The sequence below is a fragment of the Melozone crissalis genome, unplaced genomic scaffold (assembly GCF_028551555.1).
Source record: "Melozone crissalis strain CALT ecotype California unplaced genomic scaffold, PUWL_Pcris_2 ptg000231l_1, whole genome shotgun sequence".
In the NCBI taxonomy this organism is placed as follows: Eukaryota; Metazoa; Chordata; class Aves; order Passeriformes; family Passerellidae; genus Melozone; species Melozone crissalis.
Window position 1 is genome coordinate 3,271,357 of NW_026535993.1, and position 25,453 is coordinate 3,296,809.

General features: G+C 50.3%; 1 protein-coding gene across 1 annotated transcript; it reads left to right on the forward strand.

Moving 5' to 3' along the window:
• Positions 1-14,143: 14,143 nt before the first annotated feature.
• On the forward strand, positions 14,144-23,458 carry LOC128949421 (olfactory receptor 14J1-like; the record flags this gene model as incomplete). Its single annotated transcript, XM_054294282.1, has 2 exons — positions 14,144-14,863; positions 23,378-23,458. Coding segments are annotated over 2 exons (801 nt in total), but the record flags the coding sequence as incomplete, so codon positions are not given.
• Between the last annotated feature and the right edge of the window lie 1,995 nt (positions 23,459-25,453).

Here is a 25,453-nt window from a genome sequence, read left to right on the forward strand (position 1 = left end):
GGGGAGTAAGGAAAATCCATGTACTATCACCCCCTACACGATGGGGAGAACCTTGGGTCACTGATAAGGCTTCACACCAATGTAAATCCTTATTTTTTAACTACTCCCAGTTATTTACCTGTCAAGTGGATGGGAAAGTCTATTGGATTGCGAGAAGCATTGCCTCATTTAGGCAACGCTTACTTGGAGAATGCCCTGTAGGAAAAACTTGGTTTTGTTTTGAGCATGAAAGTAAGCAGGAAGGACTGAAAGATCTAATAAAGGAAAAACAATTAACAGTAACCACCAAAAAGGATGAAATAGAAATGCCCTTAGGGAAGGATCTATTCCTAGACCTAGTTGAAAGAATTAGTAAGGAACTAAATCTAACCAACTGCTGGGTCTGTGGGAGTACTAAAATGACAGAAATTTGGCCATGGGAGGGAATTAGTTTAGGACCGTCAGAAATTCTAAGGTGGGAACAATCAGGACAGAAACCTCACATTTTAGGACAAAGAAGGAAAGAACAATGGGACTTAAAATCTAAAGTAATTGGAGAAGAATGCATAATAAGGGCAGGGAAGAGATATAATACCCCAGTGGGAAAGATGGCAAGCAAGAGGTATCTAAAGATTGAAGACTTAAATGCTAGATGGATTCCCCAAGAGCCAAATCAATAATGGTCCACTGGGAAAAAGGAAAAGAGGTGCATTTATCCTGAAGACTATAGGCTGCACAAATGTGCAGAAAAAGGGGTAAACCCCTTTTGGGGAATAAGACAAATCTGTAAATATTGAGAATACCCTTGGGAAGTCCGAGACATCTTTTGGAAAGCCCCCGATCATCTATTTTGGATTTGTGGCAACACAGCCTATACTACTCTTCCAGGAGACTGGATGGGAAGCTGCACTATAGGTGTCATCAAACCTGCTTTCTTTCTATTGCCAAAGGAATCAGGGTCAAGTTTAGGGGTTCCATTGTATGACAGTTTGAGAAACACTAACTGGAAAAAAAGGAATATAATTGACCTGGGGGGAAAACAAACCTGGAAGGGAACAATCTGGACAGCAGAAGAGATAATTAAACACATATGGACCTGCAACCTGGGCCCAGGATGGATCCTGGGGATATCGTACTCCAATTTACATGCTCAGTAGGATCATTCGACTCCAGGCAGTACTAGAAGTAGTGCCCAACAGAACATCACTTGTCCTTGACCATATTAATTACCAATTGGCCCAAACTAGAACTGTCATCTACCAAATTCAACTTGCAGTTGATTACTTAGTAGCCAATGAAAGAGGGATATGTTCATTCAGAGTGCTGCCTGAAAATCGATGATAGAAGTGAGGTAATAAGAAACATCTCAACAGAAATACGAAAAATAGCCTATGTGGGAAATCAGGAGTGGACTCCCCTAATAGGCACCAGTTGGTGGGATGACTTTTGGTCTTTTAAAGGGAAATGGTGGAAGAAAGTAATCTTTATAGTAGTGGCGGCATTAATAAATTTAATAGTCTTACCTTGCCTACTCCCATGTTTAATTAAGATTATATTGAAATAAACATGGCCAGGAGACTTCTTCTCCTTTTTAATGCCTTTATTAAAAGTGATCAGCTCAGGATTGGGCGGCTCGGCAGGGCTGCAGTCTCCCACCATCTCTCCCAGGACGACTCAGAGGAGGAGGATATGCGCAGCTTTGTCCACTAGGGGCAGAGCTGGGGGATCCAGTTCTCGTAGGAGCCCTTAGGGCGTGATATCCCCGTCAGATGTTCCTGCTTCGGTCCGAGCCTCGCTTCCTCCCAGACCTGGCCCGGGAGCTCTCAAAGACAGGGTGAGGAACAATGAAGCTTTCCAGCATTTCTGCAGGCCCAGAACTCCGCTCCTCACATCCAGACATCACTGCAGTCTCTCAACTCTTATTTGGCTCATTGCTTTTGGGGTTTTCTCCGTGGGTTTGGGTCGGGGTCCCACAAAGCATGCTGGTCCTGGAGTCACTTTGCATAACCCCCCTCACCTTCTCAGGTGTCTTCACTATTCTGGGAAAGGTACAACTTAGCCTTGGGCAAGGCTCTGCTCATACAAAAGGAGCGATTAGCCTCAACGACCTGTGATTACAATAACAAAACACGCAGAACTTCGGCAGGGCCAGTGATCTGGCTGCCTTTTTGTAACTTTTTCTCACAAAAAAAATATTAACCGAATTTTTATTCATAACAATATCATCTACAATTCAAGCTAGTACAGAGGTTTCAGAAACAACTGCTCAAGCCAAAACCAAAAAAATGATGATTGAAAGACAAGAAGGAGAACATAAAACAGCTAAAAGAGTTTATTATCAGTATCAGAAATTACGGAAGTTTTATGTCCACGAAACAGAAATTACAAATTGATGTGGGCTTAAACTCGATCAAAAAGAAAGAGGGGATGAAATAAGCATGGCCAGGAGACTTCTTCTCCTTTTTAATGCCTTTATTAAAAGTGATCAGCTCAGGATTGGGCGGCTCGATGGGTCTGCAGCATCCGTCGTCTCTCCCAAGGTGACTCAGAGGAGGAGGATATGCACAGCTCTGTCCACTAGGAGCAGAGCTGGGGGAATCCAGTCCTCGTGGGAGCCTTTTAGGGTGTGGTATTCCCCGCCAGGTGTTTCTACTTCTGCCGGCTGTCTTAGCAGGCCTTCATCCCCAGGGGCTACTCCCATGGTCAGGGAGAGAGGCTCCGAAGGTGTTCCGCATCTCTGCAGGCCCAGCACTCGGCTCCTCACGTCCAGACATCACTCTAGTCTCTCAACTCTTATTTAGCTCGTTGTTTTAGGGGTTTCTCCATACAGCGGGGGACCCATGCTGCATTGTGGTCTTGGAGTCACTTTGCATAGCCCCCCTCACCTTCTCAGGTCTCTTCATCCTTCTGGGAAAAGAACACCTTAGCCTCGGGCAAGGCTCTGCTAATACAAAAGGAGCGATTAGCCTCAATGACTCGTGATTACAATAACAAAACACGAAGAACTAAAGGCAGCTACAGTGGTCTGGCTGCCTTTTTTGTAACTTTTTCTCACAAAAAAAATATTACCCGAATTTTGTTCATAACAGTCCCCCCTCTTTTTCTTTGATCGAGCTTAAATTCTAAGCTCGCATCAACTCACAATTTTTGTTTTGAATCTACTATAAATCTCTTGTGCACTTTGGTAATCATGGTTACTTAACCTTGTTACTTTCCTTGGTTTCTTTAGGTTGGTCTGCACGGCAAGTACTATTCTACTGAAACAGATAAATAAGCATAGTAAAAAAAGCAATCCTCTAAGTATACACACACCGAGAAAAACTACCTTTTCCCATACATCTTTTTTGAAAATCTCCAGGTTCCCCCACCCACTGGGATCAAGTGTAGGAGTTTGATCTCGATTATTTACACATGCTAATCTTTTTATTTCATTTGAAATGTTTCTAATAATTGAATTCTTTATTCTTAATACTGCCTGGAGGCAGATTACTTTATTTAACATAGATATTGGGATCTGAATTTGGCTTTTACAATTTTGGATTTTCTCAATTTCTATTTCACTTTCCCGGTTCTGTTTATTTTCTCTCAAATCATTATATATAGGAACTCCCAAACTTGATCCAGTTTCTTTGGGTAATAAGAAAATTGGTTTTATCACTCTAGCAATGCAGTTGCCAGACGAGGTCAAACCTAGGGGTTTTGGGCTCCCCTGAAATGTGTTCCAAAAGGAGTTTATCTTCTTTCCAGTACACTCATATAAATACTTGTAACAAACAATTTTTCTTACCATTTTCACTATTTCTTTGCTTTTTACTAGATCTGCTGAGCTTGTTTCAGCAGCATCACATTCAAAGCACAACCAGGCTTCCCCTATAGTACACTCTCCTAGGAGTGGCTGCCTAAAAGTGGCAGTATTGTATGCTATCTAATACACTCTCTTATTTTTCTGATAAAGGACCAATTGGGAGGGGTTAACACAATCAGGGTTAGAACTGATGTGGACTCTCGACAAGGAGCTCACTTCCTCCTCATAGAGGGATTGGTAGCATTCACTGCGCCGCTCAGCTGGGCTCCCCTGAGCACCACCAGCAATCAGAGCCATCATTACTACCCTTCCCAAGAGTCCGGTATGGGTCATCTTGCACAGTCTGCCCACCCGGCCTTGCCTCTTGGGGAATTTTACTGAGGAAAAGCTTCTAAGCTCTTTAGAGACCCTTCTACCTGCTTCTCTGGTTAAACCTCTCTTGGTCTGTTCCCTACTAACTTTGGTTTCCCCTCCCAGGGGAGTGTTCTGTAGAGGATTAACCTGGAGTCTTTAGAAATTAAATTAAGGAACTTAACCAGAATTACTTATTTACAGTCTTAAACTTTTTCCTAATATAGTTTACACATAACCGTTTTGAAACATTTTAAGCAATATTAGAACTCTTGATGCCAATTTTTTTCCCACCCAGTTCAGTCTTTTTGACTCTTCCTTCTGAGAGTCAACTTTAAGTCACAGTATACTCAGGTGAATTAACTTGTGAAGCAGATGAATCCTTATCCAGTGCCCGGAGGTGAGAGTGGTGTGGACTCTGGCCCAATGCCAGAGGGAAAAACTGGGAGTCTGGCCCAATGCCAGAAGGAGAAAGGGGTGCAGTCCGGTCCAATGCCAGAGGGAGAATGGGGGTGCAGTCTGGTCCAATGCCAGAGGGAGAACGGGGTGCAGTCCAGTCCAATGCCAGAATGCCAGAGGGAAAAAAACCTGATGTTGAATCCTGGTCCAATGCCAGGGGGTGAGAGTGATGCGAGTCCAACCTTTTTCTTTTGGTCTGCACAGTGGAATTAGTAATGAAGAGTACCTGAAACGGGCTTTCAAACACAGGCAGTAATGGTCTGCTATTCAATGATTTTATCAAAACTCAGTTTCTCTGTCTAGTGCTATTGGTTAATTTCTCTTTTTCCATAGCTTGCATGTTTCTCTCATCAACTTCTACATACTCTGTATTTTGCAAGGAGTTGTATTTCTCAGCTAACTTAACCCCAAAGTATTTTTATTCCCCTATTTTTTCTGTGTATTTAATTCACTGGTTTTCTGTTATATTTTTCAAGATCTTATTTATCTCTTGCTTCTGTTTCTTACTTTCACTTAGAGCTTAAATACTTCTTTCAACCCCTTACACCTCGTCTATATTCACACTCTTATTTCTCATTCCCTATCACCCACTCCTTCACACCCTCAAGACACAAACTGGATCATTATGGCTAGAAAATCACAGGTCCCTGTAGCCCCCCCCTCACCTTGGGGATGGCCCACAGGTCTCAGTATCCCTGGGCCTCTTGGAAGGGCCCTGACTCTGGTTGCCTCTGGTGCACATTCAACTGTGAGGCTGTCTGCTTGTCACTCACGCTCTTACAGCTACAGCTCCCTCACACATCTGGGGAGCACTAGTCTGGTTTGCAGGTCACACACACACACTGCAGTCACAGCCCCCACCTGCCTGGGGAACAGTATCCTGGTATTGCAGGTCACACACACACTTCCACTGCCCCCTTCCCACCTGCCCGGGAAGTTGAGGCTGACTTTGCTTGTGACCCACTCTCACACACAGAACAAGACAACAATAAGGTACCTTTTACTTTCACATCACTTATTACAAGTTAAGTATTACTGGCCAGTTTTGGTGCTACTGGATATCCTTTCTACCTAGCTGGTTTTTTTGTCTAACTTCAGATGTTTTTTTCACTATACTATACTACTTAGTACTTTGTTGAGACAGGACTTATCTGCTCCTGTATCTATTCAAAAATTCAAATTCTTCATTTAGGGGTCCCACTTCAAAGTTTACCAAGGGCTCTTCAAGATGTCGCATCGGGTCCCCTATAGTGTAAAGCCCCTGACCTACTAATCGTCACCTGTAAGGATCTTCCCTAAATTATCTTTTTCCCTGGCTATTGCCGCATCGAGACTAAGCTTTCTACAAAACCTCCTGACATGTCCTGGCTCTCCACAGTAATAGCAATGTCGCTCTCTCAAAGGGCCTTGAGGTGTCTCCATCCCTCTTGCACCTGACAGTACTGGCCTATTCTTGCCTCCTCCTGGTGGTGGACCCACCCACCCTGCACTTTCTCTAGCTACAGCAACCATTACCTTAGCCTTGGCCTTTGCTTTTTCTTCCTCCCTCCTTAAATACACCTTCAATGCCTCTTTTAACAATTCATTTATGTCCTTCTCTTGCCAATCTTCCATCTTTTCCAGTTTTCTCCTTATATCAGGCCAAGATTTGGTAACAAATTGGGCTTTTAACAGTGTTTGACCTTCTGGGGTGTCTGGGTCTATTCTAGAGTACAACTGGAAGTTCCGCCGTAGGCGATTAAGCCAGGCAGCAGGAGCTTCATCCTTCTCTTGTGCACCCTCAAATGCCAATTGGGTGTTAGTTCCTTTGGGAACTGACTCTTTGATCCCCCGTATTATCAAAGACCTATATTCCCTCATGGCCTTCCTCCCCTCCTCCTGGTTAGGGTTCCAGCTGGGTTCCGTTAGTGGCAATTTCTGTTCACCTGATGGCACCTGGGGTCCTGGACTGTTATCTTTCTCCCATATTCTTATGCCAGCCGCCCTAATCATCTGGACCTCTTCTGGGGAAAATAATATACTCAGGACGGAATTCATCTCCCCCCAAGTGTAGATATTTGGACCTAGAAATTGATCCACTTGGTTGGCTATGCCCACTGGGTCCTCCACTAAATGCCCCAACTCTTTCTTGAATCCTCTCACCTCAGAAGCAGTTAGGGGAGCATTCACAAAGCCAACACCTCCCGCTACTCCTCCCATAGGAACCTCTCTGAGGGGAAAGAGTCTCTCCGCCTTGGAGGTCTTGGATCTGGTGCTACAGTATGGCCCATCTTCAGATGCCAAACTACTTTGTGGAATATCTGGGTTACCCTGAACTTTCTGCCCATCAGCAGGTGTATTTGCTGATAGCTGTTCATCTCAGGCGAGGAGGCATTTGTGTCCCAACTAGGAGGAGGTAAAGGGACAGCAATAGGAGGGGGAGAAGAGCCTGAGTGAATATTCAGCGGAGGTGGAGAAGGGGTAGAGAATACAGCAGGTGGAGTAGGCGCTTGTGGTGATGCAGAAGGAACTGGAGGAGATACTGAGTTTATCATAGCGGAAGCGGAAGAGGTAGAAGGAGGAATTTGAGCAGGTGGTAGTGAGATGGCAGCCGGGGGAGGAACCAGACCTGCCATTTGAGGTGCTTGAAGAAGAGGATTATAAGGTGGAGGGGCAGAAGGAGGCAAATAATCCAGGGGGTCCCATCTTTTACTAGTTCTATCATCCCCTCCTTCATTCCCCTCTTTCTTCCTCTGTACCTTACAAATTCACACCCCTTCATCCTCAACAGTGCTCTTTACCCAGCAAGCCACATACAATAATTGCTCAGGATCAGTATCGCCTCGAGCTGTCAGATAATTATTTAATTGTTGGCACATCCACTTATCCTTTGTCCCACACCAAGGCCATCCTCCTTGCACCTCTAATTCTGGCCACACTTCCATACAATAATGGATCATTTTCACTTTATCTAATCCCTCCGTGGCCTCTATAGAATCCCATTTTACTAACAGTTCTCCTAAGGGACTACTGGGAGGTATATCCCTCAGTCTCTTGCCGGTCTTTTTACTATTACAACCTCCCATTTTTCAGGTCTCAATAAAAAGTCCCAAAGGTGCCTCTACTGACCGGGAATTTAAAAAAAACCTTGTTTGACGAGCTTCAGCCTCCTCCACTGAACTTTAAATTTCTGCCTGATGCTCAGGACTTTATACTGAAACAACTGCCCAATCTCTTGATTGCTCAACTTCCCAACGTCAGGTCTTACATCTATCGGGACTTGAACACACAAAGCCTCAGCCTAAGAATCCGGGTCGTGCCTGACTCCCTCAGTCAGGAAAAACAACTGCCTGATTTTTAGTTTGCCTAACTCGCCAATTTTTAGGCTTCACCGTATCAGGACTTAAAAGCAAACCACAGCCTCCTTCGCTGGGGTTTGTGCCTGACTCCTTTGTCAGGACTTACTTTGCCTGCAGGGCTTGTGAACCACCCCAATCCTTCTCGGGACTGACAAATCTTACTCAGATCCTTCTCGAGACTTACAAATGTGCCTGACCTCCCTCTGTCAGGACTTACTTTGGGTGCATGCCACTCAAACACAAATTCCCTTCGCACGCCCGAAGGGGGGGGCCCTTTATTCCCCCTTGGGAGACTCACTCACACTAAGTCCACTCGCTTCCCCCTGTTTCCGGCCTGCCCCTTCGCAGGAGTCAGGAAATGCGGTACTAAGGGGTCCACTCTCAGGTTGAGGGTCCGGCTGCCGGCCCACGTCTCACTCACACACACATGCGCACGTCTCCCACTTCCGCCACCAGATTTCTCACCAGTCTGGTGCTCCGGTGCTCCTCTGCGTCGCTGTCCTGAGCCGATCTCTCTGGTCCTGGTAGCCAGCTGTCCTCTGAATATCCAAGATGGCCAGTCCTGAATCCTCTTGCAGCGTGGCTATCCCGGACGAGCACCCCCAGCTGAAATAAACAGGGCCAGGAGACTTCTTCTCCTTTTTAATGCCTTTATTAAAAGTGATCAGCTCAGGATTGGGCAGCTCAACGGGTCTGCAGCATCCCATCATCTCCCAGGGTGACTCAGAGGAGGAGGATATGCGCAGCTCTGTCCACTAGGGGCAGAGCTGGGGGATCCAGTCCTCGTGGGAGCCTTTAGGGCGTGGTATTCCCCGCCAGATGTTCCTGCTTCGGTCTGGGTCTCGCTTCCTGCCAGACCTGGCCCGGGAGCTCTCGAAGACAGGGTGAGGAACAATGAAGCTTTCCAGCATCTCTGCAGGCCTAGCGCTCCGCTCCTCACATCCAGACATCACTGCAGTCTCTCAACTCTTATTTGGCTCGTTGTTTTTGGGGTTTTCTCCGTGGGTTTGGAGTCGGGGGTCCCACAAAGCGTGCTGGTCCTGGAGTCACTTTGCATAACCCCCCCATCCTCCAGGTCTCTTCTCCTCACTGTTCGGGAAGGTCCCCACCCTTCACTGTCTCAGCAAAGGACCATTACCTGGCCCCAGCCAGGGCGTTTACTAATACAAAACCAACCATTAACGACAACGACCCGTAATTACCATACCAAAGGCAGCAGCCCAGCAGTAGTGGTAACTTTTTTCTCACAAAAAAATATTAACCGAATTTTTGTTCATAACAACTCCTGTCCCAATTCCCCCCTCAGCCCACCCAACCTCTCCCTCATCGCTCCCATACCGCTCCCAAGGCACCCAAACCCCCCGGATCCCCTCAGAACCCTCCCCAAAATCACCCAAAATTGCCCAAAATTTGCAAAAACATCCTCAAAATCTGACCGGTACGTTGAGGGTATAAACGCGCTCCCCGCGCTCGTTCTCGTAGCACTGCAGGAACATGGCGGCGGTGGTGGGAAACAGAACCAGAAGTCGCCTCAGTATTAAAGGAGATGTGGGCGGGGTTTATAGCGGAAGTTGGCAAAGGGGGTGATGGGAAATGTAGTCCAGAAAGCGAGGACTACAAAGGGTAAGTGGGTGGGGTTTGCAGCGGAAGTGAGTGAAGGGGATGATGGGAAATGTAGTCCTGGACAAGAGCGGAAGTACCGGGTGGAAAAAAAGAGGAATTTGGGACCAGAAAGGGAAAGTTTGGGTTGAAAAAGGAGAATTTTGGTCTACAATGGGAATTTGTGCCCAAAAATTGGAATTTGGGCACTCAGGGGAGGTTTGGAGCCAAAAATGGGAATTTGGGTCCAGGAAAAAAGAATTTGGACCAAAAAAGAGGAAATTTGGGTCCAAAGAGGAGAATTTGGGACTAAAAAATGGAAATTTGTGCACAAAAAAGGGAATTTGGCAACAACAAGGGGAAATTAGGTCAAAAAAATGGGAATTTGGGCTGAAAAAGGGAAAATTTGCGTCCAAAAAGGAGAATTTGGGACAAAAAAAGGGAATTTGGGTCCAGGAAGGGAAAGTTTGGGTCAAAAAGGAGAATTTGTTTCCAAAAATGGAGAATTTCGACCAAAAAAGTGGAATTTGGACGAAGAAAATGGAAATTTGTGCCCAAAAAGGGAAAATTTGGGTCCAAAAATGGGAAATTTTGTCCTAAAAGGGAAATTTGGGTCCTAAAAGGAGAATTTCGGTTGAAAAAAGGAGAATTTGCTTCAAAAAAGGGAATTTGAGCAACAAAAAGGAGAAATTTGGACCTAAAAAGGGAATTTGGGTGAAAAGAGGAAAAATTGTGGCCAAAAATGGGAATTTAGGTGCTCAGATGGGAAGTTTGGACCCAAAAATGGGATTTTGGGACTAAAAAATTGAAATTTTGCCCAAAAAAGGGAATTTGAGCAACAAAAAGGGGAATTTGGGCTGAAAAAAGGGAAAATTTGGGTCCAAAAAATGAGAATTTGGGCTGAAAAAAGGAAAATTTGTGCCCCCAAAATGGGAAATTTGGGTCCAGGAAAAAAGAATTTGAACCAAAAAAAGGAAATTTTGGGGAAAAAAGGGGAATTTGGGGCCAAAAAGGGAAAGTTTGGGCTCAAAAAGGGGAATTTGAGCAACAAAAAAGTTAAATTGGGTAAAAAAAAGGGAATTTCTGCTGAAAAAAAGGAAAATTTGGGTCCAAAAAATGGAAATTTTTGTGGGGAAAAAAGGGAATTTGGACACAAAAAAGGGAAAATTGGGCTGATAAATGAAGAATTGTCGCAGAACGAGGCCTTTTTCGGGGATGAGCCATTTGTCGGGTGCAGGGAAAACTCGGACACTCAATATGAGTCAACAGCAAGTTCCGTTTATTGAAGAGAGCATCAGACACTTATACAGCAAGTAATGATCTCATGAATATTCTGTAAGCCAAGCGATCTATTGGTTAAACTATACCATCACCTCTCCCTCATTCCTTTCGGCCTACATTCTCTATTTCCCACGTCTCTCTGTCCACTCGTTATCATACCCAACTAGGCCCAAGGACACGCTATCTTGCAGTTGCAGGACTTGGAATTAGCCACGGCCTTGTACTTTTCCAGTGTCTAGTCAGATAAATTCCCAACAGGTGGGGACTGAGGACAGCAGAGGAGAACCCTGGGAGGGACTGAAGGGTGGTGTCAGAGATGGTGAAGCCTTTTGACATAGTAGAGAAAAGCCAGAAAAAGCCCAAATTAATGCCAAGGGCACCTGGGGAGGCCCAGATTCAGAACAAAGACAATGGAGTTTCTATCCCAGGGCAGGGCTGTGGTGCAACACATCTCCCAGAAGGGGCCTGGGCCAGCCCCAGGCTTTGTGTGGGCAGGCAGAGGCAGGCAGGAGGCAGAGCTGTCAGCAAAGGAAGGGGCCAGCCAGGTGGGGCAGCCGGGGGATGCCGACAGCCTGCAGGGACAGAGGCGCAGGGCAGGGACACCGTGGGACAGCCTGGGCTGCACAGGGCACAGGCATGTGCAGCAGCTGCAAGACAGCCCTGCCAGAGCCAACTTGGGCAGCACTTTGGCCATGGCTGCTGGGCCTGGGCCTGAGGCAGGAGCAGGAGACAAGTGACCCTTGCAGGCCTGGGGCCTCATTGCCTCCTTGTCCCTGTTCAGCAGCCTGGCAGGGGCCGCCCCATGCTCCTGCCCTTGCCATTGCACATCCCCACATGCCAGTGCCCATCCCGGCAAGAGCCCTGAGAAAGGAGGGAGGGACAGCATCGGCCTGGTCAGGGGCTGGGGCTCAGGGTAGGCCCTTTGCATTCCTCAAACATATCCAGCTTTGCTCAGCACAAGAGACACCTTGGCCTTGTTTGTCCCCAGCTGTCATCACTGCCTCCAGTGTTCTGCCCTAACTGGAACCTGGGGACAGTTTCTCATTCATGTCCATCTGTGGGACTCATTAAAACTTCAAGAAACTTCAGAGTTTCATTTTAAATTTGAGTTCTTGAGAAGTTTTTTGAGCACTCTCTCAGGGACTGGGCTGATGTAAACAACACCAAATCCCCAAGAGGCTCATTAATGTCCTTGTGCTGTGTCTGTGCTGCTGAGCTTTAAAGGAACAGCTCTTCCCAGGACCAGCTCCTCTCCCAGCCCAGCAGGGCTGAGGGCTCTGCCTGCAGGCACTGAGGGGACAGGAGACAGGCAGAGACAGGCTGAAGGCAATCCGGATTGGGAAGACATTGAGCTGAGACTTCACTTGGGGAAAGCTCTTCACAGCCCTGTGCATGGTGAGTGTGTGGGTGCAGGGCAATGTCCCCTGTGCTCCTGGAGGGATCTCCTGAAGCTGACCCAGGACAGGACTGATGTGACTGTAAGGATGCTCTGCTGCTGTTTCTGCTTTAGGGGAGGATGTGCTGCAGAGTGGGGCTGCCCTGGGCACCGTCAGAAGGACAGGGCAGGACAGCTCCTGCTGCCAGGGACAGCTGCTGGGGATGAAGCTGGGGCTTCAGCCAGGGGTGCCCAGAGCTCCAGCTCATGCCCAGGGTGACTTTTCATGAGCTCATTCAGGGCAGGAGTTTCCTGCTTGGGTCTCTGCTTTCCTGAATCTGTGCTCCCACTTTTCCCTGGCTCAGCTTGATGGCAATAGAAGATTAACTGTGCAGGGTAGAGCAGGGGCTGAGACTCTTCAACCATCACCCTGAGGATTCCTGGGCACCTCAGCAAGTGCCTGCACCTGCCCAGCCTCCAGATCCATGCAGCATCACCTTTCCATGGTGCCCAGGCTGGGGGAGCTGTTCTTTAATCCCTGCAGGGCGCAGCAGCTGCAGGGCACGGCTGGCCCAGGGGCTGGGCTGGGCTCTGGCAGCTCTGGCAGGGAAGGAGCCCGGGCCCACAGGAGCAGCTGGGGCTGGGACAGCTCCAGCAGCAGAGCCGTGGGCAGGGAGGGAGAGAGGCAGTGCTGAGGGAAGCCCTGCTGCAGGGCAGATGTGGCACCTGCTGCGCCTGCCCTGCAGGGCACACATTGCCCTGAGCAGCACAGCTCTTGTGTCCCCTCGCAGCCAGCACAGCCCTCAGCCCGGGGGCTCGGGGCCTTCAGTCCCTCCTGGGCCAGCACAGCAGGCCCAGAGATGAAGGGCATCTCTGCGGCCATGTGCCCATTCCCTGCTGACCAGGGCCTGAGGGCCACTGTCCTGCCCTGCTGCTGCCTGGCAGGGGCTGGCCAGGGCTGGCCAGGGAAAGGCTTTTCCTCAGGCCCAGCTCTCTCTCTCTCCTTGCCTTGCCCAGGTGCTGCTGCCATTGCTGAGGGGCTCTCTGCAATGGTAGTTCCAGCTGCAGGGCCAGGCCCAGCCCTTGGGCTCCTCCTGTGCAGGCTGAGCACCGCAATGGGGTGTCCCAGCTCCCTGTGCCCGGGCAGCTCTGGGCAGGGCAGCCTGGGAGGCTGGCAATGAGCCCACTCTCCTGACTCTGGGAAAGGCAGGAGCCACTTTGTGTGCCAGGGATCCCTCTGCTCTCAGCAGTGTCTCCTGGCTGTCCAGGGTAACACAGGAGTGGATTTCAGAAAGGTGCAAGTGCAGGGCAGCTGGAACAGGAGAGAGGGACAGAGCACTTCCCCTCAGTCTGCACTAAATCTCAGACAATCCTCCTGCCTCTCTGGACTCTCTGTTCTCCCCAGGTGCAGCAGAATCTCTCATTCTGCCTTCTGTTATCCCCATCCCTTCACCCAGGCAGTTCTGCAGCCTTACAGGAAGATTCTTTATCCAAGCCTGAACACCAGGACTGGGCCCTGCTCTCACTGTTCCCTGCACTGACTGGGGGTCAGGGCTGACTCCCAGGTGTCCTGCAGGCCAAGGTCCAGCTCCTCACACAGCATTGGCCAGCAGCAATCAGAGCTCCAGCAATAATGGTGAAGGAAGATCTCCTAGACATACACAAAGGGGACGTGCTTAGTGGAAAGAAAGAGGCTATGACAAAGAGTCTTGATTTTTCTGTGAGAAATTTCCCCTCCGTTGCCCTGTCTTTCCTCCTTCTGTATGTTGAAATATGCAGACACAGCAAATGCCCAACAGCAGCTCCATCAGGCACTTCCTCCTGCTGGCATTGGCAGACACGCGGCAGCTGCAGCTCCTGCACTTCTGCCTCTTGCTGGCCATCTCCCTGGCTGCCCTCCTGGGCAACGGCCTCATCATCAGCGCCGTAGCCTGCAGCCACCACCTGCACACGCCCATGTTCTTCTTCCTGCTCAACCTGGCCCTCAGCGACCTGGGCTCCATCTGCACCACTGTCCCCAAAGCCATGCACAATTCCCTCTGGGACACCAGAGACATCTCCTACTCAGGATGTGCTGCACAGGTTTTCTTCTTCCTTTTCTTTATCACAGCAGAATTTTCCCTTCTGACCATCATGTGCTACGACCGCTACGTGTCCATCTGCAAACCCCTGCACTACGGGACCCTCCTGGGCAGCAGAGCTTGTGCCCACATGGCAGCAGCTGCCTGGGCCAGTGCCTTTCTCAATGCCCTGTTGCACACAGCCAATACATTTTCCCTGCCCCTGTGCCACGGCAATGCCCTGGGCCAATTTTTCTGTGAGGTGCCCCAGATCCTCAAGCTCTCCTGCTCACAGTCCACATTCAGAAAAATTTGGATTTCATTGTTTGTTACCTGTTTAGGTTTTGGTTGTTTTGTGTTCATTGTTTTCTCCTATGTGCAGATCTTCAGGGCTGTGCTGAGGATCCCCTCTGAGCAGGGACGGCACAAAGCCTTTTCCACCTGCCTCCCTCACCTGGCCGTGCTCTCCCTGTTCCTCAGCACTGGCACATTTGCCTACCTGAAGCCCCCCTCCATCTCCTCCCCATCCCTGGATCTGGCCCTGTCAGTTCTGTACTCGGTGGTGCCTCCAGCCCTGAACCCCCTCATCTACAGCCTGAGGAACCAGGAGCTCAAGGCTGCAGTGTGGAGACTAACGACTGGATGGTTTCAGAAGCACTAAACTGCTGGCCAGTTTCTGCAACTCACTTGTAATAAAAGCAGTCTTCAATACTTCATGTAAGTTTCATTTTGGAAGTTCTTTATCTTTGCTTTAAATTTTAAATATTTTCTACAAAGTGATGTCATTGTTTGTGCCAACTTGGTGTTGCCAGTGCTGCTGCCGTGGCCCTGCCCTGCTGCCCTGGTGGCCCTGGTGTTGCTGCAGGGCCTGAGTGCTCTCGGGGCCGGGCACAGCCCTGGGGGTGGCAGTGCCGGGGCTGCAGCAGGGACAGGCCATGGGCACTGCTGGGGCAGCACTGACGCCTCAGCCCAGGGCCTGGGGGCTCCAGGCTCCTTGCCCAGGCTCTCTCAAGAACACGCCCAGGCCAATGCTCAGCACAGAAAAGCCCCGTGAGCAGCCCCAGGCTGGCCGTGGGCAGGCTGGGGGCAAACAGCATGGCTGGGGCTCTGCAAGGGCCCTGGGGCAGATGGGAAGGAGCAGCAGAGCAGGGGCCGATCCATCCCCAATGCACTGGACAGCTCAGGGCAGCATCCCAGAGCGTCCTGATGGAGCTGCCAACAACATCCCCCCTCTGCACTGCTAGCCTCAAGCCCTAGCCTCAGTTGCTTTCTTCCCTTTCTTTGCTTTCTTTCCTCTCTACTGCCCCAAATCTCTTCCAATTGCGCACTGCTGTCCCCTCCCCTGCAAACAGCCCATCCCTTTTTGCCCTTTCCTCTCTGGCATCACTCCCCATTGCAGTTCCTGACTTGGCACCCTGGGAACGTCCCTTAGGCAGCAGGATCATCCTAGAAGTGCTGCAGGAATTGTCTGAAGGCTCCTGCAGTGCCTGGTGCTGCTCCCTTGCCAGAGGCACGCCAGGCCAGGGGGGCACATCTGGGCTGCTGTGTCTGGCTCTGGGGCTCCCTGTTCTGGGCAGTGAGGAGGAGCTGCAGAGGCTCAGCAGGACTGACAGGATGGGCTTTGGGGCTGGCAGGAGAAGCTGAGGGACCTGGGCTGCTGGAGCTGCTGAAGAGAAGGCCCAGGGCTCCTCCTGCAACTGCTCCAAGGGTGGTTCCAGAGAGTCACAGAATTAGCAAGGTTGGAGAAGACCTTGGAGATTATCCAGTCCAACCTGTGCCCTGATATTGCCTTGTCTCCCTGAGCCTCCTCTTCTCCAGGATAAACAACCCCAGCTCCCTCAGCCTCTCCTCACAGGACTTGTGTTCCTGACCCCTCCCCAGCCTTGTTGCCCTTCTCTGGACATGCTCCAGCCCCTCCATGGCCTTCCTAAATTGGGGGCCCTGAACTGGACACAGCACTCGACGTGTGGTCTCACCAGTGCCGATTGCAGGGGAAGAACCACTGTCCTGCTCCTGCTGGCCACACCATTCCTGATCCATAGGAGTGCCCAGGGTTGGATGGGGGAAATGATGTGGAGGGGGTAGGGACAAAGTGTGATTGATTTTCAGCCATGAAGGGTCTTGATTTTCATATCTCTTCAGACTGCATGAGGAGGGGCTGGAGATCAGTATGAACAGGGGATTGCTGGTATCAATTTATAAACAGGAAAAGAAAACTAAACAGGACAAAACAATTCTCTCTTCATTGTTTTCAATATAGTGGAATCACTTTGAATACACTTCTGAAATCTGTCTAATTAACCAGAAGAACTGAAGATTTGAATTATTCCCATGGGCTTGTCTTGTTTGGGAGTTTTGAACAAATGTTTATGAGCATTTGTCACTGAATTCCTGAACTGAAGAGCTCAAAGAAGAAGAGGCCTCTGGAAAAGTAAAGTTCATCACCAACCTCCACGGTGCTGAGGATCCATCCTGATCAGAGAAGGAATGAGGAGAAATGGGTACAGCTTTGTGGCTGCCCCAGCTTTGGGATGGGCCCTGGGCCTGGAGCAGGAGCAGCTCTTGAGGACCCCAAGGCCGGGGCTCTTGTGCTGCCCTGGGCAGATGGGATGGCAGCAGGGGCTGCAGAGCTCTCAGCATCTCCTGCAGAGGAGAGCAGGGCACCCAGGGAGCCTCCTTTCCCTTGGCCAGGCACCTTCCCCCATGCTGGGGCTGAGTCCTGTGGCAGCTGCAGCTGCTGCTGGGCCCTTGCCAGGGGCTGAGGCCGTGGGGCAGTGCCCAGAGCAGCCTGGCCTGAGCAGAGCTGTGGGGCCAGAGCCGGCTGGGCTGGGCTGGGGAGAGGCCCTTGGTGCTGCCCAGAGCTCAGGGCAGCTGGCAGAGCTTGCAGGGAGCTGGGCTGGGCTCAGAGAGCCTGGCCCAGAAACCATCAGTGTCCATCTCAGCCTGGCTGAGCCTGCAGGGGCCAAGAAGAGCAGCCCAGGGTCTGCAAGTTCTCTGGGTGGGAGCTGAGCTTGTGAGCCCTTGAGCCCTGCCAAGTGCTGGGGCTGCACCTCCAGCTCCAGAGGAGATGGGACAGATGGGAGCACAGACAAATCATTCCTGCTGGATTCTTTCTTTTGTTTGCTTGTACAGGTGACCTGGATCCATATGTAGAGGAGGTGCTTGGTGACAGATAACACTGGTAGAGTGAGAAGAATAATATTATGTACTTGAAAATAATATTTCATGAATAATACGCACTGAGGAAAAAAAGGCACATATGATCAGAAGATCATCTGAGTTTTTCAGAGGAGGAGAGACATTCATTGATGTTCCAGTAGTCAAACCTATTCAAATTCTTTCCTCAGGGCTTCTTTGAGATTAGAGGTGACCACCAGAGGCCAAGGCCAGCCAGAGCTCTCTTTCCTGCCAGCTTCTGCCTGGGAGAACCCTTGCAGATAGGGAATATTTTAGGGGGATTATCAGTTTTGGCCTTGGGCACCTGGAAAGAGAAATGGTTGTTTTCCATAGGAAGGAAAGCACAGAGCCCCAGTTCTTCAAGAGCTGATGAGAATCAGCCCCCAGTATTTCAAGATCAGCTGGACCTGTCCGGTGGCCCCTGGCAGGCCAAACCAGCCAGACCTGTTCCATCTCCCCTTGGTTTCATGAGTGTCACAATGTTCTTCTTGCTTCTGCAGTGTCACAATGGCCCCGTGCTTCCATGAGGCCCTGCAGGGTCACAGTGGCCCTTTGGTTCCCTGAGGCCCCACAGTGTCACAATGGTCTCCATGATTCCATGGGGCCTTGCAATTCCACAATGCTCTCCATGGATCCACGGTGCCCTGCAGGATCACAACGGCCCTTTGGTTCCACGAGGGCCTGAAATGCAGCAATGGCCTCTTGGTTCCACAAAGCCCTGCTGCTTCACACTGGCCCCTTGGGACCATGCGGCCCAGCAGAGCCACAGTGATAGCCTTGGTGCCACAGGGTCCTCACAGTGCCACAAGGATTTCTTCATTTCAGAAGGCCCCACAATTTCACATTGGTCCTTATGGGCCCCACAGTGTCACCGGGGTCTCAACAGGAAGGAAACCACGGAGCCCCAGTGGTTCAGGGGCTGATGAACTACAAGTACCAGAGGCCAAGGCCAGGCCTGTCTGTCTGTCCTGGAGAGTTTGGGAGCAACTCTTAGACATATGAAATTTTGAATGTGAAATCCTATTTTTGGCCAATTCTTATCCACAGAAAGGAAAGCACAGAGCACCTGCTTTTGGAAGGCAGGTGAGAGCTGGCCCTCAGGAGGGCAAGGCCAGCCAGACCTGTCTGTAATGGCAGCTTTTGTGCAGGAACAATCATTGGATATAGGACTTTTGGAGGTGGAATCCAAATTTCAGCCATGGCCGCCTGAAGAAGAAGGATGTTTCTTTTCCATAAGAAGTAAAGGGTGGAACCCCAGTGTTTCAGGGCAGAATAAAAGCAACCACCAGAGGCCAAGGTCAGCCAGAGCTGTCTGTCCTGGCAGCTTTTGTCTGGGAGAAACCCGAGCATATAGGGAATTTTGGAGGAGAAATACTAATTTTGGAATCGGTGCCTGTGCAGGAGGGATGGTTCTTTTCCATAGGAAGGAAAGCGCCCCAGTGTCTGAAGGCAGGTCGGACCCAGCTCTCAGGAAGACAAGGTCAGTCAGACTCGTTGGCAATGGCAGCTTTTGACTGGGAGCAATCCCAGGATATTGGGAATTTTGGAGAGGGAATCCCATGTTGGAGATGAAGGGGAGACGACCATCCTTTAATGCATCGAACTCCAACTTTATTGATCAATCAATCACCTTATATAACAGTACTAACGAACTTCATGCATATTCTGTAATACAATGTCATGATAGGCTAACAGAGAAATTTCTAACCACTCCTCTTGTTTTAGAATACCTACAATTGTTTATTAAAAACAGAAACTAAAACAGAAACCAGAAACTAAAACAGAAACCAGTGTTCCCAAAACTTCTACATCTGTTCTCAGGATGGCAGGCCTTCCCAAGGACGGTGCTCCGCTTGCCATGGGAAGACAGCCTGAGAACTTTATTGTTTATAGAATGATGCCTGAGAGAGTCTGATTGTTTACACAAATCAGAAGGCTGAGAACTGTTAGAAACTGCTTTACTTTTCTCTTCTACTTTTCTCTCAATTGTATGTCTCATGGCCTCTTTCTTTAAGCCATTCCTGAAAAACTCTCCAACAATCCCATTTTGGCTATGGACGCTTGAATGAGAAGGGCAGTTCTTTTCTTTTCCATTTGAAAGAAAGCCCAGAGCCCCAGGGTTTCAGGGGTACATGAGAAGAGACCCTCGACATGCCAAGAGCAGTTGGACCAGTCAGGCCAAGCCAACCAGACCTGTTCCCTGTTCCCTTGGATCCATGGGGCCCTGCAGTGTCCCAGTGGTGGTGTCATATTGGATCCTTGGTTCCATCAGGCCCAGATGTGTCACACTGGCCTCTTGTTTCCATGGGGCTCCAGTGTGTCATAATGGTCCCTGGCTTCCATGAGGCCTTGCAGTGTCACAGGGGTCTCCTTGGTGCTGCAGTGTCACAATGGACCCTTGGTTCCATGGGGACTCACAGTGTCAGAAGGGCCCCCTTGGTTCCATGAGGCCCTGCAGAGCCCCTTGTTTCAATGAGGCCTCCAAGTGTCATCATGGCCTCCAAGATTCCATGAGGCCCCGCAATGTCCCAGTAGACCTTTGGTCCCATGGGGTCCTGCACTGTTCCATGGGGCCCTGTATTGTCACAATGGCCTCCTTGGTTCCATGGTGCCACACAGTGTGACAACTGCCCCTTGGCCTGCCAAGACCCCAAAGTGTCACAATGGTTCCTTGCTTCCATGAGGCATTGTAGTGTCAGAATGGTCTCCATGATCCCATAAGGCCTTGCAGTGTCACAACAGACCATTGGTTTCATGGAGCCCCACAGTGTAACTATGGTCCCCTTGGCTCCACAAGCCTCTGAAGTGCCACAATGGCCCTTTGGTTCCACAAGGCCTCCAAGTGTAAAAATGGCCTCCATGGTTCCATGAGGCCCTGCTGTGTAACAATGCACCTTTGGTTCCATGATGCCCAGAGTGTCACAATGGTATCCTTGGTTCCACGGTGTCAGAATGGACCCTTCATCCCATGGACACCCACAGTGTTCACGGCAGTGCCCTTAATTCCACAAGGCTCTGCCATGCTCTAATGGCCCCTTGGTTCCAGTGGGTCCCAAAGTGTCAGAACAGTCTGCAGTGTTCCATGAGGCCCCGCAATGTCACTGTGCTCCCCTTGGTTCCCCATGGCCCCACAGTGGAACAATGGACTCTTGGTTCCATGAGGTTCCTCAGTCCCAATGGTCTCCTTGGATCCGCAGTGTCACATGGCCCCTTGGCTCCAAGTGGCCTTGCTGTGTCACAATGGCTCATGGTTCCATGAGGCCATACAGTTTAACAAGGGACCCTTGGTTCCATCAGGCCTTGCTGTGTCACAAAGGACTTCTGGTTCCATGAGCTCTCACACTGCCAGCAGCAGTCTCCTTGGTTCTGCAGTGTCACCATGGACCCTTGGTTCCATGAGGTTCCGCAGTAGAACACAGACACCTTGGTTCCGTGAGGTTCAGCAGTGCCACAATGGACCCATGGTTCCACCAGGCCTTGCTGTGTCACAATGGCCCCTTGGTTCCCAGAGGTTTCTCAGGGTCAAAATGGTCTCGTTTGATCCACAGTATCACAATGGACCATTGGTTCAATGTGGCCCCAAAGTGCCAAAACGGATTTTGGTTCCATGGGGTTCTGCTTTGTCACCATGGACTCTGTGTTCCATGAGTTTGCAAAGTGTCACAGCTGACTCTTTGGTTCTGTGAGGAACCACTGTGGCCAAATCTCTGAAATATCTGAATAAGTCTCCTGAACACTCATTTGCTATTGCAGAGGGTATCATTTATTCAGGCCTAAGGTCCAACCTGGGATAACTCCTAAAAATGTGGACAGGGAATTCTACCAGTGGGTTGCTTATGTACAGTCCCTAAATGTGAATTACATTTTACCCATTTCCAAAAAACCCACCTGAAATTCAAAGATTCAGTCCTTGTTTTCCCCATCTTCCCTGCACTCCTGAGCCAGATTTCTTCTTCTCTTCCAACCATCCTTACTGGGAAAGCAGCACCTGCATGCCTTGTTCCTGTGCTGAAAGTTCACAGGCAGGGGAAAAATGGAATGAAGCCTTTTGGTATCAGCCCCAGGCTTTGTGTGGGCAGGCAGAGGCAGGCAGGAGGCAGAGCTGTCAGCAAAGGAAGGGGCCAGCCAGGTGGGGCAGCTGGGGGATGCCGACAGCCTGCAGGGACAGAGGCGCAGGGCAGGGACACCGTGGGACAGCCTGGGCTGCACAGGGCACAGGCATGTGCAGCAGCTGCAAGACAGCCCTGCCAGAGCCAACCTGGGCAGCACTTTGGCCATGGCTGCTGGGCCTGGGCCTGAGGCAGGAGCAGGAGACAAGTGACCCTTGCAGGCCTGGGGCCTCATTGCCTCCTTGTCCCTGCTCAGCAGCCTGGCAGGGGCCGCCCCATGCTCCTGCCCTTGCTATTGCACATCCCCACATGCCAGTGCCCATCCCGGCAAGAGCCCTGAGCAAGGAGGGAGGGACAGCATCTGCCTGGCCAGGGGCTGGGGCTCAGGCCTTGGCCCTTTGCATTCCTCAAACACATCCAGCTTTGCTCAGCACCAGAGACACCTTGGCCTTCTTTGTCCCCAGCTGTCATCACTGCCTCCAGTGTTCTGGAACCAGGGGACACTTTCCCAGTCGTTTCCCGCAGTGGGACCCATTAAAACTTCAAGAAACTTCAGAGTTTCAATTTATTTTGAGTTCTTGAGAAGTTAATTGAAGTCACTCTCAGGAACTGAGTCTGATGTAAACAACACCAAAGCCCTGTGAGAATCATTAAACTTTTCCTAGTCCCGTTATGGAAAAAGATTTCAAAGAACTTGTAAAAAATATGCATTCCTATTTTAAAGGATGTATTTTATTATATTTCTCTTTACATCAGAGGTGATTGCAGCATTCTGTGATTGATATTGACCCAGGGTCTCTCCTCAGCAGCTCTGGCCTGCTCACAGAAGCTGTGCCTGGAGCTCTGACCCAGTGTGGACAACCTTGCTCCACATTGCCCAGCCCCATCCTGTCTGTCCTCACTCCCCTCGGCACTGCTGTGCTTGCAGAGCTGGCTGCACTCAGCCTAAGAGTGGTTTTCCCGTTTTGGGTTTTTTTGCAGGAATCTGAAACTCCTGAGTTTCCCCACTGCAAACAGACACACTGCTCAGGTGTGTGCCGGCCCCAGGTGCCAGCAAAGCCACTGCAGAGCTGCCCTGGGCCAGCTGTGAGGGTGGATCATCAGCCCAAGCTGCACTGGGCCACTGCAAGGGGCTGTGGCCATGGGCACTGCACTGACCCCACTGCTGGGTTTGGCTGCCACGGCCACCGAGAGAAATTAAACTGTCCTTGGAAACACTGGGGAGGACTGGGACATACTGGGGAACACTGGGAACGCTGTGGGAGACACTGGGGCATACTGGGAGTGACACTGGGGGATACTGGGACATACTGGGAACACTAGGGTTATTGCAGAGAAGACGGGACAATGGGGTACCTGTGGATGACATTGGGAGGAACTGGAAGGGAATGGGAATGAACTCAGGTGTATTGGGATGGACTGGGCTGTACTGGGAGGAACTGGAGGGGGACTGGGGTTGTACTAGATCCTACTTGGGATGAACTGGACTTTACTGAGGTTATATTAGTCTGTACTGGGAATGGACTGGGCTGTAGTGGGAGGGACTGGAGGAGGGTGAATGAGTTGTACCCGCCTTCCGCCACACCCCATTTGCCGAAGCTCCCGCTCATCACCAGTTGTAGCCAATCAGCGCCAGGGATCCGGGTCTCAGGGGGGTTCCTAGATGAGCGCCATATTTTCTTTTTGCCTACATCTCCCGGCATGCCTCGCGGCCAGGAATGGCCCCATTGGAGCCGGGAATACAATGCCCGTCATGCTCCGCGCCCCACAGAACCCCGGGATCCGCCCCCATCTCTCCCATAACTGTCCCCCAGACTCTCCAGGATCCGTCCGTGATCTTTTAGCGCCCATTCGGGACTACCAAACTGTCCATGGACCCCCGGATTGCTCCCAACCACACAGATGCCCAGTACAGCCACTTCTGAGAATTCATCTCCTCTCATCCCCCGCGGCCCCAGAGCCCCTCAGAACACAGTCCCGTGCCTAAAACTCCTGCCGTGCCCCGCGTCCTAAAGAGCCCCGCTAGAGACCCCCGAGCTCCCCCCAACGCTCCCGAGCCGTTTACGTTTCCCCCCGAGGGCCTCAAATCACGGCTCGGACGCAAAAGTGTCCCCCAAGTGCCTCCCCGGACCCCCTAACATTGCGTTCGAACCACTTCCAGGACTATAGCTCCCATCATGCTCCGCGGCGCAAGTCCAGCGTTATTCCAGCCGGGACTTCATCTCCCGTCATGCCCCGCGCCCCACCGAGACCCATTGCAGCTGCGGCCTGAACTCCCGTGATGCTCCGCAGTGCCGTTAAACCGTATGATACCTGTGCGTCCAACTCCCATCACCCCCCGCGCCCCAGAGAGCCCCGTTCGAGCCCCCCCCAAGGGCCCGCCTGGACCCCGAAGGGCCCGAGATTCGCTTCCCTGACCTCCAAGGCCCCCTGGACCCCCAAGTGCTGCCCCGGACCCTGAACTGTCCCTCAGAATCCCTGAGTGCCCCTCCAAGTGCCCACCCGGCTCCCTGAAGTGTCCTCCAGACCCTCAAGTTTTCTCTGAATTCCCTCCCCAGACCCAAAACTTCCCCAAATGTGCGCCAGAAATGTCTCCAGGGACCCCAAAGTGCCACTCCTTGACCCTGTGTGAGAAAATAAGGCAAAAGGTGACAAAAGTGCTAAATTATTGGCATAAAGATGGAGAATTCAATAGCTGACAGTTGTCAATTAATTAAGGGAATTATGTTACTTAGAACCAGTGATGCATAATGTTTTTGGTTGCTAAAAATGTATATAATTTTCATATCAATTTAGAAATTGGGTAATAAAAATATTGAATAATATTTTCAATTCAAATAATACAACTATAATTTTAGGAATTATTATCTTTTAATTTTCAAGTAAAATGCATATTTTATTATGTTTTGGGATGTCACTCCCAGGTCGGCGATGTCAGACATAGTGAGGCTGGCGGGGAGGAGCAGCTTGTCCAAACAGGCTCAGCCTGCAAGGGGCTCATTCTTCTCCCTGCCCAGACCTCCTAAGTTGACATTCAGCATCAAAAACACTTGGGAAATGCTTCCATCCCCTCTTCTCTGAAATGAAAAGTATAAAAATATTCCCTTGACTAAGACCAAAAATCCTGATGTGCACTTTGGAATCTCCCTCCTGAAGAGAACTCCAAACTGACTCCAATCCCTGCACAAGCCCTGGAGACTCAAAGACAATGGAAGGGAGACAAAGAGCTCCTGAGGCCTTTCTGTATTTTAATCAGCCCCACACTGGATTTGGGGCTGGCTCCAGGAGCCTCAGGAACGCAGAGAAGGATGAAGAAGCTGCTCAAGGAGGCAGCAGCAAAACTCCAAGTGCCTTGGAGCATGGCTGGGCCCCAGGGAGGGAAGGGAGTGCCCAAGGCTGCCCAGGGCCTGGTGAGAGCAGATCCTTGAGGGCAGGATTGCAGGGAGCCCAAGGCTGTGAGCAGGGAACTGCAATGCTGAGCAAGGCCTGGCTTGGCTGGGTTTTCTCTCCTTTCAAGAGTCTCTGGGTAGGCACTGTTGGTTTCAGATCCATGGTCTCTGTGCTGCTCTTGGCCTGCTCTGGTTAGGGTGACGAAGGCAAGAAGCTCTGACCACGGTCCTGATGCTGTCTTATGTTTTCTGTGGTTAGAAGTGTTATTTTAATTCTTCATTTACAGGGTGGCTTGTTGTTCTAGGGGTTTTGGTTAGGTCATTCTTTTTTTCCTGCTTTATGGGATTTTCATATTTGGTTATTGGGTGACATAATCCTCTTCTTTATGGTGTCGGGTGGTTTACCATCTTAGATGAGAGTGGGGGTGATAGTAAAAGGTTTTAAAATCATAAAATTTGGGGAATTAGAAAGAAGCTAGACTTAGTGGGGCCCTGGAAAAATTTTAAACGTAGACTCTGAAAATGTTAGGC